Source organism: Callospermophilus lateralis, chromosome 16 (assembly GCF_048772815.1).
Source record: "Callospermophilus lateralis isolate mCalLat2 chromosome 16, mCalLat2.hap1, whole genome shotgun sequence".
NCBI lineage: Eukaryota > Metazoa > Chordata > Mammalia > Rodentia > Sciuridae > Callospermophilus > Callospermophilus lateralis.
In genome coordinates this window covers 49,990,563-50,005,069 of record NC_135320.1, presented here as the reverse complement: position 1 = coordinate 50,005,069, position 14,507 = coordinate 49,990,563, and the positions used below count along the sequence as shown (strand labels likewise).

Here is a 14,507-nt window from a genome sequence, read left to right as displayed (position 1 = left end):
TGGATAAAGAAAATGTGGTGTATATACACAATGGAGAAATCTAGAATGGAAGAAGGGAAAGCAGGGTGGGGGCAATAGTTCTCATGAAAATCAAAAGGAGATTAGGAGAATAGAGGAAAGGGACCAGGAAGAGGGATGAGGGAGGAAAATGGAGAGACACTGAGGAATGCTGTTGTTCAAATTACATTATTACATTGTGTGAATGTATGAATATGTAACAATGAATCCTACCATTATGTACAACTATAATGTACCAGTAAAAAAATTAAAAAAATAGGAAAAAAAGACATAAAAAATTTCAGTTTGATATGGTCTAAAAAATAAAAAATTGCATATCTGCATGGAAATTGTATTGGTTAAAGTAAACCTTTCTTCTTCACTTATTTTTTCCTTCTTTGTACCAGAGATTATTTTAAGATATATACAGGATAAAACAAGAAATCACCTTTGACTTCAAATCTGTAATCATCAAAATTCTTTTTAGATTTTTATTAGAAATGTGCTTTGTAACCCTGAGTGGAAGCATTTGATGTGTCACCATTTTCATTGTTCTGAACTGTTTATAGCTCAGCAGGAATAATGACATGAATAATTTGACTGTTCAGATGTGAAATTAGAGTGAAAACTTGTCAAAGTTTTTTACCAAAATTAAATGTTCCTAATTAAAAATGGGTCAGAGTGATATTTTTCTGCATTTTATTTATTCCATCACTTACATTTAAATCATTTGATATACATTTTTACAATTGGTTTATTTCTGGATCATTAAACCACATCTTCAAGTAATATTTATTAAGCTTCTGCTCATAGATTCAGAATATCTGGTGTACTATAGTGGTTAATGAAAGAACATATGCCTTCCTTAAAATAATAATAATACATAGTTCTTTAGCCAAAAACATTTTTATGTGTCTAATAAATACAACTATGGCATTTCTACATTGCCTCCATCCATATGATTCTCTTATTTCTGCCATTTCAAATTCTAAAAATCTGTATGAAATTTTAAAGGTGCTTCTAAATCATTGGCAGACATATTAAGAAACTGATTTATTCCTTAAGAGACACTTCTCAGAAGATGATGTACAATCAATCAACAAATACATGAAAAAATATTCATCATCACTAGCAATTTAGAGAAATGGAAATCAAAACCACTCTAAGATTTCATCTCACTCCAGACAGAATGGCAGCTATTATGCATACAAACAACAATAAGTGTTGGCGAGGATGTGGGGGAAAAGGTACACTCATACACTGCTGGTGGGACTGCAAATTGGTGCAGCCAATATGGAAAACGGTATGGAGATTTCTTGGAAAATTGGGAATGGAACCACCCTTTGACCCAGCTATCTCTCTCCTCCTTCTATACCCAAAGGACTTAAAAACAGCATACTACAGATACACAGTCACATCAATGTTTATCTCAGCACAATTCACAATAGCTAAACTGTGGAACCAACCTAGATGCCCTTCAATAGATTAATGGATTTAAAGAAATGTGGCATATATACATAATGGAATATTACTCAGCAATAAAAGAGAATAAAATCATGGCATTTGCAGGTAAATGGATGGAGTTAGAGAAGATAATACTAAGTGAAGTTAGCTAATCCCAAAAAACCAAATGTCAAATGGTTTTCTTCAATATAAGGAGGCTAATTCATAGTGGGATAGGGAGAGGGAGCATGGGAAGAAAAGACAAACTCTAGATAGGGCAGAGGAGTTGGAGGGGAAGGAAGGGGGGGGCATGGGGTAATTAATGATAGTGGAATACAATGATCATTATTATCCAAAGTGCATGTATGAAAACATGAATTCCTGTGAGTATACAATGTATACAACCAGAGCACAATGAAAAATTGTGCTCTATATATGTAATAAGAATTGTAATGCATTCTGCTGTTATATATATATATATATATATATATATATATATATATACACATACATACATATATATATATAACAGCTTTATTGCAGATTAAATTTTATATACTTTAGGTAAACTGCTCTCAGATTTATTTCACTGTGAGGATGTGGAAATTAAAGTTACAAGTTGTATCATTTAGATAAAGGAAATGTATGGGTAAATTTTGGAAGAAGCTGATCATTAAAAGGAAAAGGAATAAGATGGAAACAAAAAGGCAAATTGCAAATGTGAAATAGATTATCTAACCATGTTAACTCCCAATCAGAAAAAATACATCAAACTATTATATTAGATTTTCTTTTGATTCTCTTCCTAGTTAAGAGTTTAGTTAGCTGATGGTATATTATCTAGTTAATGCCTTTGTTATTGTTATTATTAAATCTATTTTTCTGCCCAGACTGTATGTCATCTCTTTTATAGCTTATTGGTGATGTCACCAGATGGTATACCAAAGTAGAAATTCTGTGATAATTCAGTTTTGCTCATCTTTCACTGTGAAACATGATAGAATTGATTGAGACTAGTATCAAAATATAGGTGTCCTATGTCTTTAATCTATACACATTAGTTCTATCCTCTATTAAGAGGAAACAAAAGTTAAGTACATATTTTTCTAATGAATTCAGGAGACCAAAATTATTTTACACATTCCTTTAGTCTCTTAGAGAAAACTAGTAAATACTTCTCAAATTGATTGTATGAATACTAAATATATCTATACAAGTTTATAATTAGCTATTATTCAATTATGAAGGCAAAAGTTAATTTTTCCTATTAATAAGATCTTATATATCCTCATTTATACATTTGTTTCCAAATTCTTCCCAGTGTTTTACTCCCTTTACCATAAGATTACAATACAAAATGAGTTATAATTTTTAACATTAATTGCACATCAAATCAAAAATGTCTGTCAGAGAAATCAAAGATGTCTGTAAGAGTTTTAATCCTGAAGAAGTAAAAGAGGAGAAGTTTACCTTTGGGTACCAAGTTTATGGTTGTCACAACTAGGAACAAGTTTGGAATTATGTGTCCCTGAATTGCTCTATTTAAACATACTTTAACATTTTAGATGACTGTTAGGCTCCAATTATATATAAGCATAACTCATTGTCTAAAACTGTTTCTTTCTAGGCAAACAGGATTATAAAAAAACCAAACCAATTTTACGAGCAACCAAATTAAAAGCAGAAGCAAAGAAAACAGCAATAGGCATAAAGGTAGATCACTATTTGATAACTTTATAATTTCATATGTATATGCCATTTCATTTTCTAAAACTGGATTGTATAAACATTGAATTCTAAATGTTTTATGACATTTCAAAATCTAAACACCATGCCAGAATTGAAGATTTTTTTGTAAAGAATTTAATTAATGGAAAACATCCTTCTTAGCCTGAGATTTTTTTTTTTTTTTTGGTGGGGGGTAATATCTTAAAATAAAACAATGTTTCATAAGTAAGCCAGTTTTTCTTAAATTTGTAATATATTTTTTTCTCTAACTACTATGTGTATTGCTCAAACATTTCAGTGATGTATATGTCTTTAGTCAAAAACCCTTCTTTCATTTTCAGTGAATTTATTTTTATAGTTAAGGTATAGTTGTAATCATATATACTTAGATCATAAATACATATATATAATTTTGTTATTTTGTTGTTGTTGTCAGTATTCTATTTTGAAATTCTAATGACATTCCCAAACTTATCCTTTTAGAAAACCAGTTTATCTGCTTAAGAGGGATAAATGCAACTGAGAATGATGTTAACAGTTATTAATTCAACATTCTAGCACAATAAAGTTTCACAAAATTACATTTACATTATTGCTTATGTTATATATTTTTTGGCCAAGTACTAGAATTGAGGTAAACTAACTAGAAAAATTAATTTGGCAGTCTTACTACCAAATGTGTAAATAAAAAATGACCAGTACATATATTTTATTTAAATATTAAAATGTTAAAAGGAGATTTTGGTTTTTATCTGGCAGATGAAAAATCAATTTTTCTAAGTTATAGCTTATAGCAAATGCCAAGGTATTACTACCAAGCTGTAACAGCTGTTGAACTGCCAGATGATATATTTGGTTGTCTTCCAGAATTTGCTATTATGATCACGAAACACTGCCTTCTTTTTGCTTCTGATTGCTGATTTTGATCAAGCATTGCCATGTGATGTGGTATGTTTTCACAACACAGTCTCCTCAGTTAGTGCTATGTGTCAGTTTTTAATGAAAAAAATATCTTTTTGTTGAAAAGAGAAATTAATCTTTTGAAGATTTTTTCTAATTTCATATGAAATTTCATTCATCCTTTAAAATATTTCAATGACATGACTTTTCTAAAATCAATGCTTAGATTTTTATTTTACGTTTCGTTACTTGATAATTATCTATTCTATTAAGAGCCTTTTGATATTGTCTTTCAGGGAAGTATGTCACTTACTTTCATCCTTCACAGTGCAGTGGAGTTTTTGTTTATTCACTTGTCAGGAAAATTCTGGTGTAACAAAATTCATTGTGGCAAAGTTTAATTAGCACTTATATATTAGGAATTGAGAAATAGTGCAGCCGTTCAATTATTTGTATTTCATTCTTTTATACATATCCTTTTTTTCCCATTTGCTTTATAATTTTTGTTATTTTTTTTAATTTGGAGAAATAATTGTGATCTCAGTATGAGCTTACTCCTCCTTTATAATACAATTATCTAATGTCCCTTTAAAAACAATATAAAATTTATCTTCAAAAAGTTTTAATTTTTATCTTTATGAATGTTTATTCTTAGACTTCATTTACAATTTAAGGTATATACAGAAGAGTTTTTGACATCAAAACATAACTCCTTTTTAATAAGCTAGCATGTCATTTTGATTTGTAAGCCTGTGAAAAACAAAGACCTTAACTTTAAATATTGTTTACTTAGCTTGAAAATTTATGTGAAGAGCCCATTAAGATGATATGAAACTTTTTAGAATCAGAACCATGAAGGTGTTTTACATTTCAAATCTGGCATACTAATTAGTTTGCCCTGTCAAACTTTGATTGCCTTGTCATTTTGGCATAGGATTTTAAATAACGAAATTTCTTTCAGCAATTGCCATTTAATGCTTTTTAATTTCCCTAGTGAGTGATTTTATCCATATTGATAATGTCAGAGAAGCAACTAAGGACTAATGAACATCAAACATGTTTGACTCTTATCTAGTTGATAGAGAATGACCATAATATTACACTATTTTATCACTTTACTACTTATTCCTTTGAATGAATCATAGTTTTACGCTTAAATAATTTGAATCTACAGAGAGTATGAACAAGTGCATGAAATAGAAAAATAACACCAATGACAACAACACTGAACGTATGATGAGGCAGGCTTGGATCACATCTTTTTTGGCCCTTTCTATTGCCATGGTCTAGCTAAGTCTAGGCTGCAACGTTTGTAAACTGGAGATTATGCCATTTACCCCATATAATGTTGTCCAAAGAATTAATATTACAGTACAAACATCAAGCACTGAACTTAGCACATGGAAGTAATTTATAAATATTTAGCTGACTGAGAAAATACATGTTAGAATTAATAATATCTAGTTTGTATAAATAAGACTTCCCTAAAATGTTTTCCAGTGGCCTTCCCTTACTTAAACTATTTCTGCATTATGTGGTTCTATCATATATTAGGAAATGTTCTCAGATTTGTTGTGGGGATAGTATTATGGATTAGTGTTGTAATGATTTAAAAATATTACAGAATTTTAGTATCCTTTGTATAAAGATTATATAAATATTACTCAAACCATTATGTATTGAGAAATTACTATAAGTATCATAATATTGTAAAATCTATGGAAAGGAAAATGAGTAAGTCATGATTTTCTTGAAAGAACTTAGACAAGAAATCACATATTTTAAGTATCACATTAAATCAAGAGTACTGATGCAAATCACAGTATAGAGATATAAAGAATTATACAATAGAGCCTTTTATGTTTTTAATGTTTTTTGTAAATAGACATTTAATAATAGAAAATGTTTTGGGGGAAGAGTTAATGTTTTCAGCATAATGTATGAATAGATTGTGTTAAAGTCTATAACTAATTTACAATTGAGAAGTCATTCACTTCTTGTGTCTTACAAATGTAAATAAAATGTACTACATTATGACACAGTAATAAAATAATAAAAACTGTGGGGTTGAAATGAATGCCATCTAAAAATATTTGCATAACTATATTTGCTATTTAGTTGCTGTTCAATTAGAAGATTATGTTTTAAGAATTACAGCGCCACTAAAAAATTTTTAGAATGCAAATATATGTGATTCCTAGCATGTTGAAGGAAAAGAATCTAAAGTTTTTAGTTAATTTTCTGTTTAAAAGGTTTATTCAAAAGGCACAATCATAATAAAGATCAAAGTTTTGCTACATAAATAAAATATTCAGTGTTAACCAAATCCTGCCAACAACCCCCTGAGATGAGCAGCTTGAAATGTTACATTTGTTCTTTTTTGTTATTTCTGAATTAAAGCTAAAAATGGCCAAGGGGCAGGGAAGTCATAAATGCCTATCAGTCTTTTAAATTATGGTTAGAGTCATCAGCATCCTGAAAGCATTATTCTCAAATTTCACAATTTTTTGACCCCCACCCCCCAAACTTTTTTCTCTATATGCTTGTCTCCTCAACAAATCTTTGGACATTTTGAAGAAAATTCTTTGTTCTACCTCCCCATCCAATATTTCTAAACCATCCCATGCCATATGTATAATAGACATAATTGAATTAATGGATTTTCTGAAGTTGTATTCTATGAATAGCATCTGTTTTCTATCCTTAAATTTCTTTTTCATTCCTCTGGATATCCTGGAAGTATACAGTAACAATAATTCAGAGTTATTTTAAGAATGAGAGTTGAAAAGCAGCAATTAAAGTTGATTATCAATAAGATGAGAAACATGGCCTCCAATCAAGAATAAAAACTTTATTTTTGCATTAAGCTTGAGCAAATGAAATGGTGACTGCTGTTGATCAGTTTTGTTGTCCACTATACAGAACAGATGGAGTTTGCAGTTGTGTGTCACTTGTTTATTACATCCTCTTAAAATTAGTAGCTGTGTAACCAGATGGGTCTGGGAGCACAGCTGTGGATATAAGAAAATAAATGAAACCTGTCTGATGCTGCCATGCCCTTTTGAGATGCCAAAGTGTTCCAACTGTAACAAAGAAAAATTCACTTTCATTTGACATTATATTGATATATCAGATTTTAAAAACCAAGTTTTAAAAAAATTGACACTGAGTTTTTCAACCTCACAATTTTTATTATTTATTTTCATAGCTTGGATATGTAAATAAATTTAATTATGAACCTAAAACTCTGCATAAAATTATCTATTTGTAATCTCAACATTCAGATGAAAATTCCATGTTGATTATAAAAAAAGTGATTTTAATGTTTTTAAAGTTTATTAAGTAGCATATTATTTTATGTTTTTATGAGATGTAAAATCTATTCATGTGAATGCAAATAAATTGCTTTTCCATAAAACAATGAGAGTTAAAGGATATGCTACATAAGTGAAAAAAAAAGGAATATCAGGTCCAGCATTCTATTTGTGCCTTTTTGTTGTTGTTAAGCCAAATGACATATTAATATTGAGAAAGTTTTCTTATAATACATACACACATACTTTTTGAGAATGAATATGACTTTTATAATATATATGGTAAAAATTTTGGTCATTTAATGTAGTTGATTAATGTAATCACCAAATTATTCAATGGAATATCTAGTACCATGCTACACAGTTGTGACAAATTGTACTATATCTTGCTTCATAAGCTGAGTACCAAGTTTTTGATCACCCACAAGATAAGTTATAAGATTTAAAAGTTAAAATTTAAAATTTGCACAAGGTAATTATTGAGGATATATAGAGATACATAATCTAGAACCTGATTATAGTAGCCATTTTTCCCACTAAAAATGGAATGATAAATTTTTTAAATATTGTATGTTCAAATGCTATCACCAATAGCAAATATAATTGAAGCAACAAATGAAGTTAAACATACTCAAATAGAAAACAGATAATAGAAAACTGTATAGGCACAAACTACATTGCTTGCATGCAACATTTTGATATATAAACTATGAAAAGTTATCAAAACAATAATTTTTAATTTTACTATTAGGAAAAATACTAGGTTAACTAAAAGTAATAATAGAAATGACTCACCCACTGAGGTACTTGCCATTGAAATGGGCACTGACATGGGCAAAATAAGTTTCTTTATTTAATGGCAAAAAGCGTTGAACAAAAAGAATGTGATTATTAGATTCAAATGATTAATTCCACACAGTGGAATAAGACAGTTATTTTATCTAATGAAACTTATGACATTAACCAGTCTCTCTCCATCAATTTTAAGTCTGCTTTTTTTTTTCTTCCCTAGGAAGTTGGCCTTGTACTTGCAGCTATATTGGCCCTCCTGCTGGCTTTCTATGCTTTCTTTTATCTCAGACTGTCCACGGATGTTGAGCCTGATCTGGACCCAGATGAAGATTAGCTGAGCAGCAATCAGTATTTGAAAGGAAAATAATTTTATAAAAGCACCCACTGGGACCAATACTTTCTAAAGTACTGAAACTACAACATCTTCAATATTTTCTTTTGGTACTTTCAGTTTGCTGAAATAGCTTTTTAAAATAGTTGTATAGGATATCAAGAAAAGAACCTTATGTAGCAATGTAGTATAATGTAAGCTACCAGATACATTTATAAATCTGTCAGTTTTGACAGGCTCCCTATACATGTTGCATTTAGATAAAATGGATAACATCCAAGTTTTCAGATGTCTTACCTAACTTACATGTATAACTTCATCACTTACAGAATATTTAATGTGTTTTTGTTCTATATACATCATAGGTAAAAGTATGTATCCTAATCTACAGGAACATACTCAAATCACATTCAGAACCTAAGAAAGATCGAGAAGTCATGGGAAATTTTTCTCTTACAAAGAAATCCTGCTTTCTTTCCAGGCATATTTTATATCATTAGAGATACTCTCTGCACATACATCTACAGTAATCTTTTCCTTCTTTGCCAACTGTTCAGTGCACATGTGCTCCGTCAGAAATGGCACCTGGATGACAGAAGCTCAAAGAGTCACATATGTCTCTAAAATAGAGTTCCTTCCCTCTTGGGCTGCCTGAACTGGTGTAAATAGAAAGTTCGGTTGATCTTGATTTTAATTAACTTATTACTCTATTAATACAAACTTGGAATTCTATTTTAATTATGTTGTTCTGGCTTCCTGCAGTATCAGTTTGCCCTTCTTGTTAGAGAGATATGTAACAATCTGTCATTTAATTGTGCAGTCTTTTTCACAGCACAGAATAGCAGAAGTCTTATCTACTCAGAATCATTTTCTTGGGTTGTGTCCTAAATCTGAACAACACAAAGTTGTTTTCCAAATTTACATTTTATCTTTTAAGAGTTAATCAATTAGAATTCTTTAGGGAAAATAAATAATAGAAGAAAATATGTACCTCATAATACTCTCATGTAGTTTCTTTTTATATAAACTTTTCAATGTATTTTCCACTCGTTGGAGCATAATGACTAGGATATTCAACTTTTTTGATAATCAAATTTTACTACATTTTAAAAAGACATGAAAACATAAAGCTTAGAAAAATGGAAATTATATATCCATAGAAGAGTTGTTACTACTACCTTATATAAAAATACATAGAAAATAGATATTTTGAGATATCTGCATAATGTATTTCATAGTGTACACATGGTATTTATGAAGAATAAATACAGTATTCAGATTGTTTTCATAGTGGCCAAGAGACAAAAGTTTTGATAAATACCCTAGGAATATTATGGCTTTATAAGAATTTCTTAAAGAACATATCTTTGGTACTTTTGCAAAAAGTTGAATATGACAGTGTAAAATTATGCTCTGTAGAGTTTTTTAAAGTAGCATAATTTATTTCATCAGTGTGAAAACAGCCAAAGGTTCCAATATCCTCACAGATTATTTATGCCAAACATCTGAGGACAAAATTTAGCCAGTGTTATTTACTGGATTCTTCTCTTGAACTCACAAACTCAAGAGACAGACCAAGAGTTCTTATATCCTCACCACAGTGGACCAATCCAAGTGGCATTTTTAGGAAAGGTTGCAGCATTTTATGCCATGTGGTATGTCTGTTCGCAAAGTGGGAGGCAAGGGAATATCCAAGCTGGCATTTTGGATATGATGGGCCTTTTACTTTCCTGAGTGACATGCCACATGTCAAGAAATACTGCTTTCCTCTACTCCCATCACATTTACGTGAACAATTTTCATTTAGTTATTTCCCTCCCATATGGTGTTAAAAACAGTCATATTAAATAAAGATTATTCCTGGTTTTCAGTTTTAATTTAAATGAGAAGATATGTAATAATTGCTTATTAGCTACCCATACAAGTGAGATATTAACAGGATTTACAGTATTTAAAATAGATAATTATGTTTTTGGAAATGTTTGAAAATTTATCATATTGAGAAAAACTAACATTCTGTTCTATTCATGAGGTGTTCTTTTGGAGGGAAATGATAGTAATACATGTTAGCCTAAATATACTGTAAATATAGGCAAATTTTATTGCCCAACGTTATTGATACCTGAGTCAATAGCTAGTCCATTTGTATGACTGATTGATTTATGATGGCCTCAGAAAACCATAAATCCAAAAGGTTTAAAGCTTTGATTTCAGTAAATAGCAGGTAACATGAGATGATATATGTTTACACAACAGTTTTTGTGAAATACAAATTTTGTGAACTCACATTACCTGGGAAGCAGCCAATACAGTAAAGAGAAATCCCAGATTGAAAGTCTGGTTTGAATCTTTGAAGACGGAAAGGTGATATCTTTTGCTGTTTCAGGAGATTGCACTTTTGAATAGTGAGTGGTATTTGGCAGAAATCTGAGACTGGCATCAGACAAATTTTAGACAGGTTATTTTCCCTCCAATAATTTACTGCTTGGAATAATTCAGAAGACAAAAGCAGAAAAAAAATTATAATGACTTTTCAGAATGTTCAAATCTATTTATTAACATACTCTGCAGAATAGATTTCCAACCAATGCTGGAAATATAGCCTATGAAATACTGTGAATGAAGTATGAAGAGTTGCTGGTTCTTATTTTTCATGTAAGTTTAGACTAGGGTAAAGAATGTATAAATTATCTGAGGGGAAATATTGTAAAATCTAACCTCATCTAGTATTTCTTTTAAAACTATTTCAACAAAAATGTAGGATTGATGGTTGTTTTAAGGGAGCAAAATATATAAAGAGTATCTCTTATCGGTTTTTCATAAAGACAGAAGAAATGTTCTCATCCCAACTGATGATTGTAAGATCTAAAATATCTTCTTACTCATTTCTGTCCAATAGCATAATAATCTGCACATAAATTTAATAAATGCATGTTAAAATTTAAGCTAATGTATTTTAGTTCTGAGTCTAGATTTCTTGATGTATAGATGGTCCAAAATTTTTTAATTTAATAAATAAAATTTAAGCATCATAATATTGATCAACAGCATTTAGCATTTATGAACTTTGATTGTATTGCGATACATATTTTTATATCTACAAATATAGGTATTTTTTCATTCTGATTCTCTTGAAAATTAAGATAACTAGCCTTAGGTTGCTACAAAATAGAAACATTGTTTTTTCTAGTAAATCAAGTATGCATATTTATTTAAAAACATGCTCAATGTTTGAATTCAACTTAGCATGCATCTTCTCTCCAAATAAAAATAAATCTAAAATTTTATTATAATGTTTATATGAATATTAAAGCATTTGCATGTTCTAAAAGTATATAATCAATGATAATTCAATAGAGTGACTACTGCTTTGACTGAGTTTCAGAAATCAACTTTTTGAAATTAAAACATATTCAATTTTAATGTATTTCATCATAACATAAGGTTCTTGAACTAGAAACTACCTAAGATAATTTTATATTCTCTCCTTAACAACAGTTAGATTTCTTTACACTTACCTGAGGCTTCTCTGAGAAGATTCCTACCCCTTCTCCCTTAGCAGCACTGCCTTCTTTTATTAGAATTACTCCAATGCAGTCTGGATAGAATGTGTTTGCTAGATTTTGTTCCTCTGACACCATATCTAGAATCAGTACAACCAACATTAAAAAAAATAATAATAAAATAAAATAAAATAAATGTTGCAGATGAATTCAGAACCCACAGGAACATTCTTATCATATTTTTGAGGTTTTGACTATAAAGGTAGGTATAGAGGGAACTTGGAGAGTCATGTAAAAAAAATTATAGTAGTATGGAAATATCCATAGAAGATCAGTAATTCATTTAAAACAATTGAACTGCAGCCGTATTCAGCATAGTGTCTCCTTGTTATACGTTTTTTTTTTACCCTTAGCAACAGATATGAGATCCTTATTTCAAGAAAAATAAGATACTTTACATGCCAGAAGATTTTTTTTGATGACAGTACCCCCTCCTATTCTTCATTTTTTAAAACAACAACCAAATTGGTAGGGAGGCAGCCAAAATTTGAGGTACCAATGCTTCTCGAACAGATGTCGCACCATTATTTTTTAGCTCGTTTAGATGAATAAACATGTTAAACTGTGAAGTATTACATTTTAGATTTTTTCATTAAAAAAAGAGACAATCTGTTTACTGTCCTAATTGAGACAACAATCCTTGTGGTTGCCAGTTTTGGCAGTCATAACAATGAACTATAAATATTTGGACCAATCAAGTAAATGGTGACTATAAAGGCTATAGCATGTGTAAAGTTCTGTTTTCACGGGCACCCCTCTTAGTATGGCATTTTTTTCTGACTTCTTCAAATACAATTGTTTGTGTGAAACTGAAGGTTCAAGATAAGCCTAAAAGAAATTGATTTCAATATCTAATTTCTTTCTAGTTTATCATCCCTTTTAGTGCTCAGCTATCCATCTGCTTGTAACAAATTGCTTCTGCAGTTGCTCTATTGAATGTGACAAGGCAGGTCTTCATTGGATTACCTTCTCTGTATGTCCCAGGGTACCACAAAATTCAGAGTTTTTTTTTTTTTTTTTACTTTTTTTCATATTTATAAAATGAGGTTAAAATATTTAAGTCTCAAATTGCAGAAATTAGTTTCTTTTTCAGATGAGGTTTTATGAACAAACATTGCTGGATGTAATGCTTGATAGAATGACCTTGAGAAGATCATGTCTTAGCCTCTACTAGAATGGTTTACTTGAAACACCAGTGTGAGACAATTGGTAGAATAATGAGAAATAAACTATTGGTGATGTTAGTGCCGAACATTTGTGATCCATGCAGGGACTGTTCTTCCATGCATCTTTTTTGAGAGCTTCAGCTCCCTTCTCCAATTTTTCCCTTTTTACCCTGTCTCTCCCTATGCTGAGTTTGGGTAGTCCCTAAAGTTCTCTCCCTGTTGTTTTGAACCCCAGTGGTATTTTGGTGGGTTAGCGCTCTCTCCTACTTCATCGTATATCTTCCCTATTAACCACCTCTGCTCCTTTACTTACAGTCATCACTGATCCTCATCTATTTTCCTCTCTCATTTTTAACTGCTTTCACTTTTATTACTAATCTTTTGAATTACACAAAAATAGAATAATACAATGACCTTCTATATAGCATCACCTATATAAACAGTCATATTTTTTTCTCTTTTAGTAAATTTATTTTTTTAAAAAACTAAACAATTAATAAGACCCCAAAAAATCAAGAAGAATGGTAAATTTCATGTTCATCACTGTGTTTTCTTTAATTAAGGGAAAGTCAGAGACAGGAGTGGGAAGAAAAATACAATTAAATTATTAAAGTATTATAAGTATTCTGGTTCTTGAGTTGGGTGGTGCTCTCTAGCATTGAACCAGATGTTTTAGCTGGGTGCAGTGGCACACACCTGTAATCCCGTCGACTTGGAAGGAGGATCACAACTTAAAACATAAAAATGGCTGGAGATATGGCTCGGTGGTTAAGTGCCCCTGGGTTCGATTCTTGGTACCCAAAACAAAACAACAACAAAAAAAAAACAGCTGTTTTAACAACTTGTTTTCTTATTCCCCCATCTACAGAGAGAATAATTTTAAGAGACAAGCCCAAAGGTGACTCTTGAAGGATGAGCTGCATGTCTGCTCACTTTGTATTCCCAGTGCCTATGTGCAGTGTCTAAAACCCAAGTCCTCAGTAAGGTTTCCTGAATGAATCAATAAGTGAATAAGCAATAGAAAATTAAATGTCCTTTTGGTTAACTCTGAGTATAGTGTGAACAACCACTAACCCCCAAAACTTTACATCCTCCCAAACACAGAATTATTTAACTTATTTCCTAATCCATTGTAATCAGTTTCATAAAAGTTTGCCACCCTTATATGAATTTCCTCCATTTTTTATAACATGAAGTATTTTTAATTCTAGACATGGTGGCATTTTACCTGTAAATAAATCAATATGCTCTTTTAGCTGAGAAGAATGTTGCT

The 14,507-nt window shown here is 30.5% G+C and overlaps 1 protein-coding gene across 5 annotated transcripts in view; it reads left to right on the top strand.

Annotated features, from left to right (window-relative positions):
* The window catches only part of Triqk (triple QxxK/R motif containing), a 72,003-nt gene extending 60,510 nt beyond the window's left edge, over positions 1–11,493 (top strand). For all 5 annotated transcript variants that reach the window (XM_076835869.1, XM_076835866.1, XM_076835871.1 and 2 more), the window contains 2 exons: positions 3,068–3,153; positions 8,395–11,493. In XM_076835869.1, coding sequence (XP_076691984.1) covers positions 3,068–3,153; positions 8,395–8,508 — 200 coding nt within the window. In that variant the 3' untranslated portion in view covers positions 8,509–11,493. The remainder of the gene's footprint in view (positions 1–3,067; positions 3,154–8,394) is intronic.
* The last annotated feature ends 3,014 nt before the right edge of the window (positions 11,494–14,507 follow it).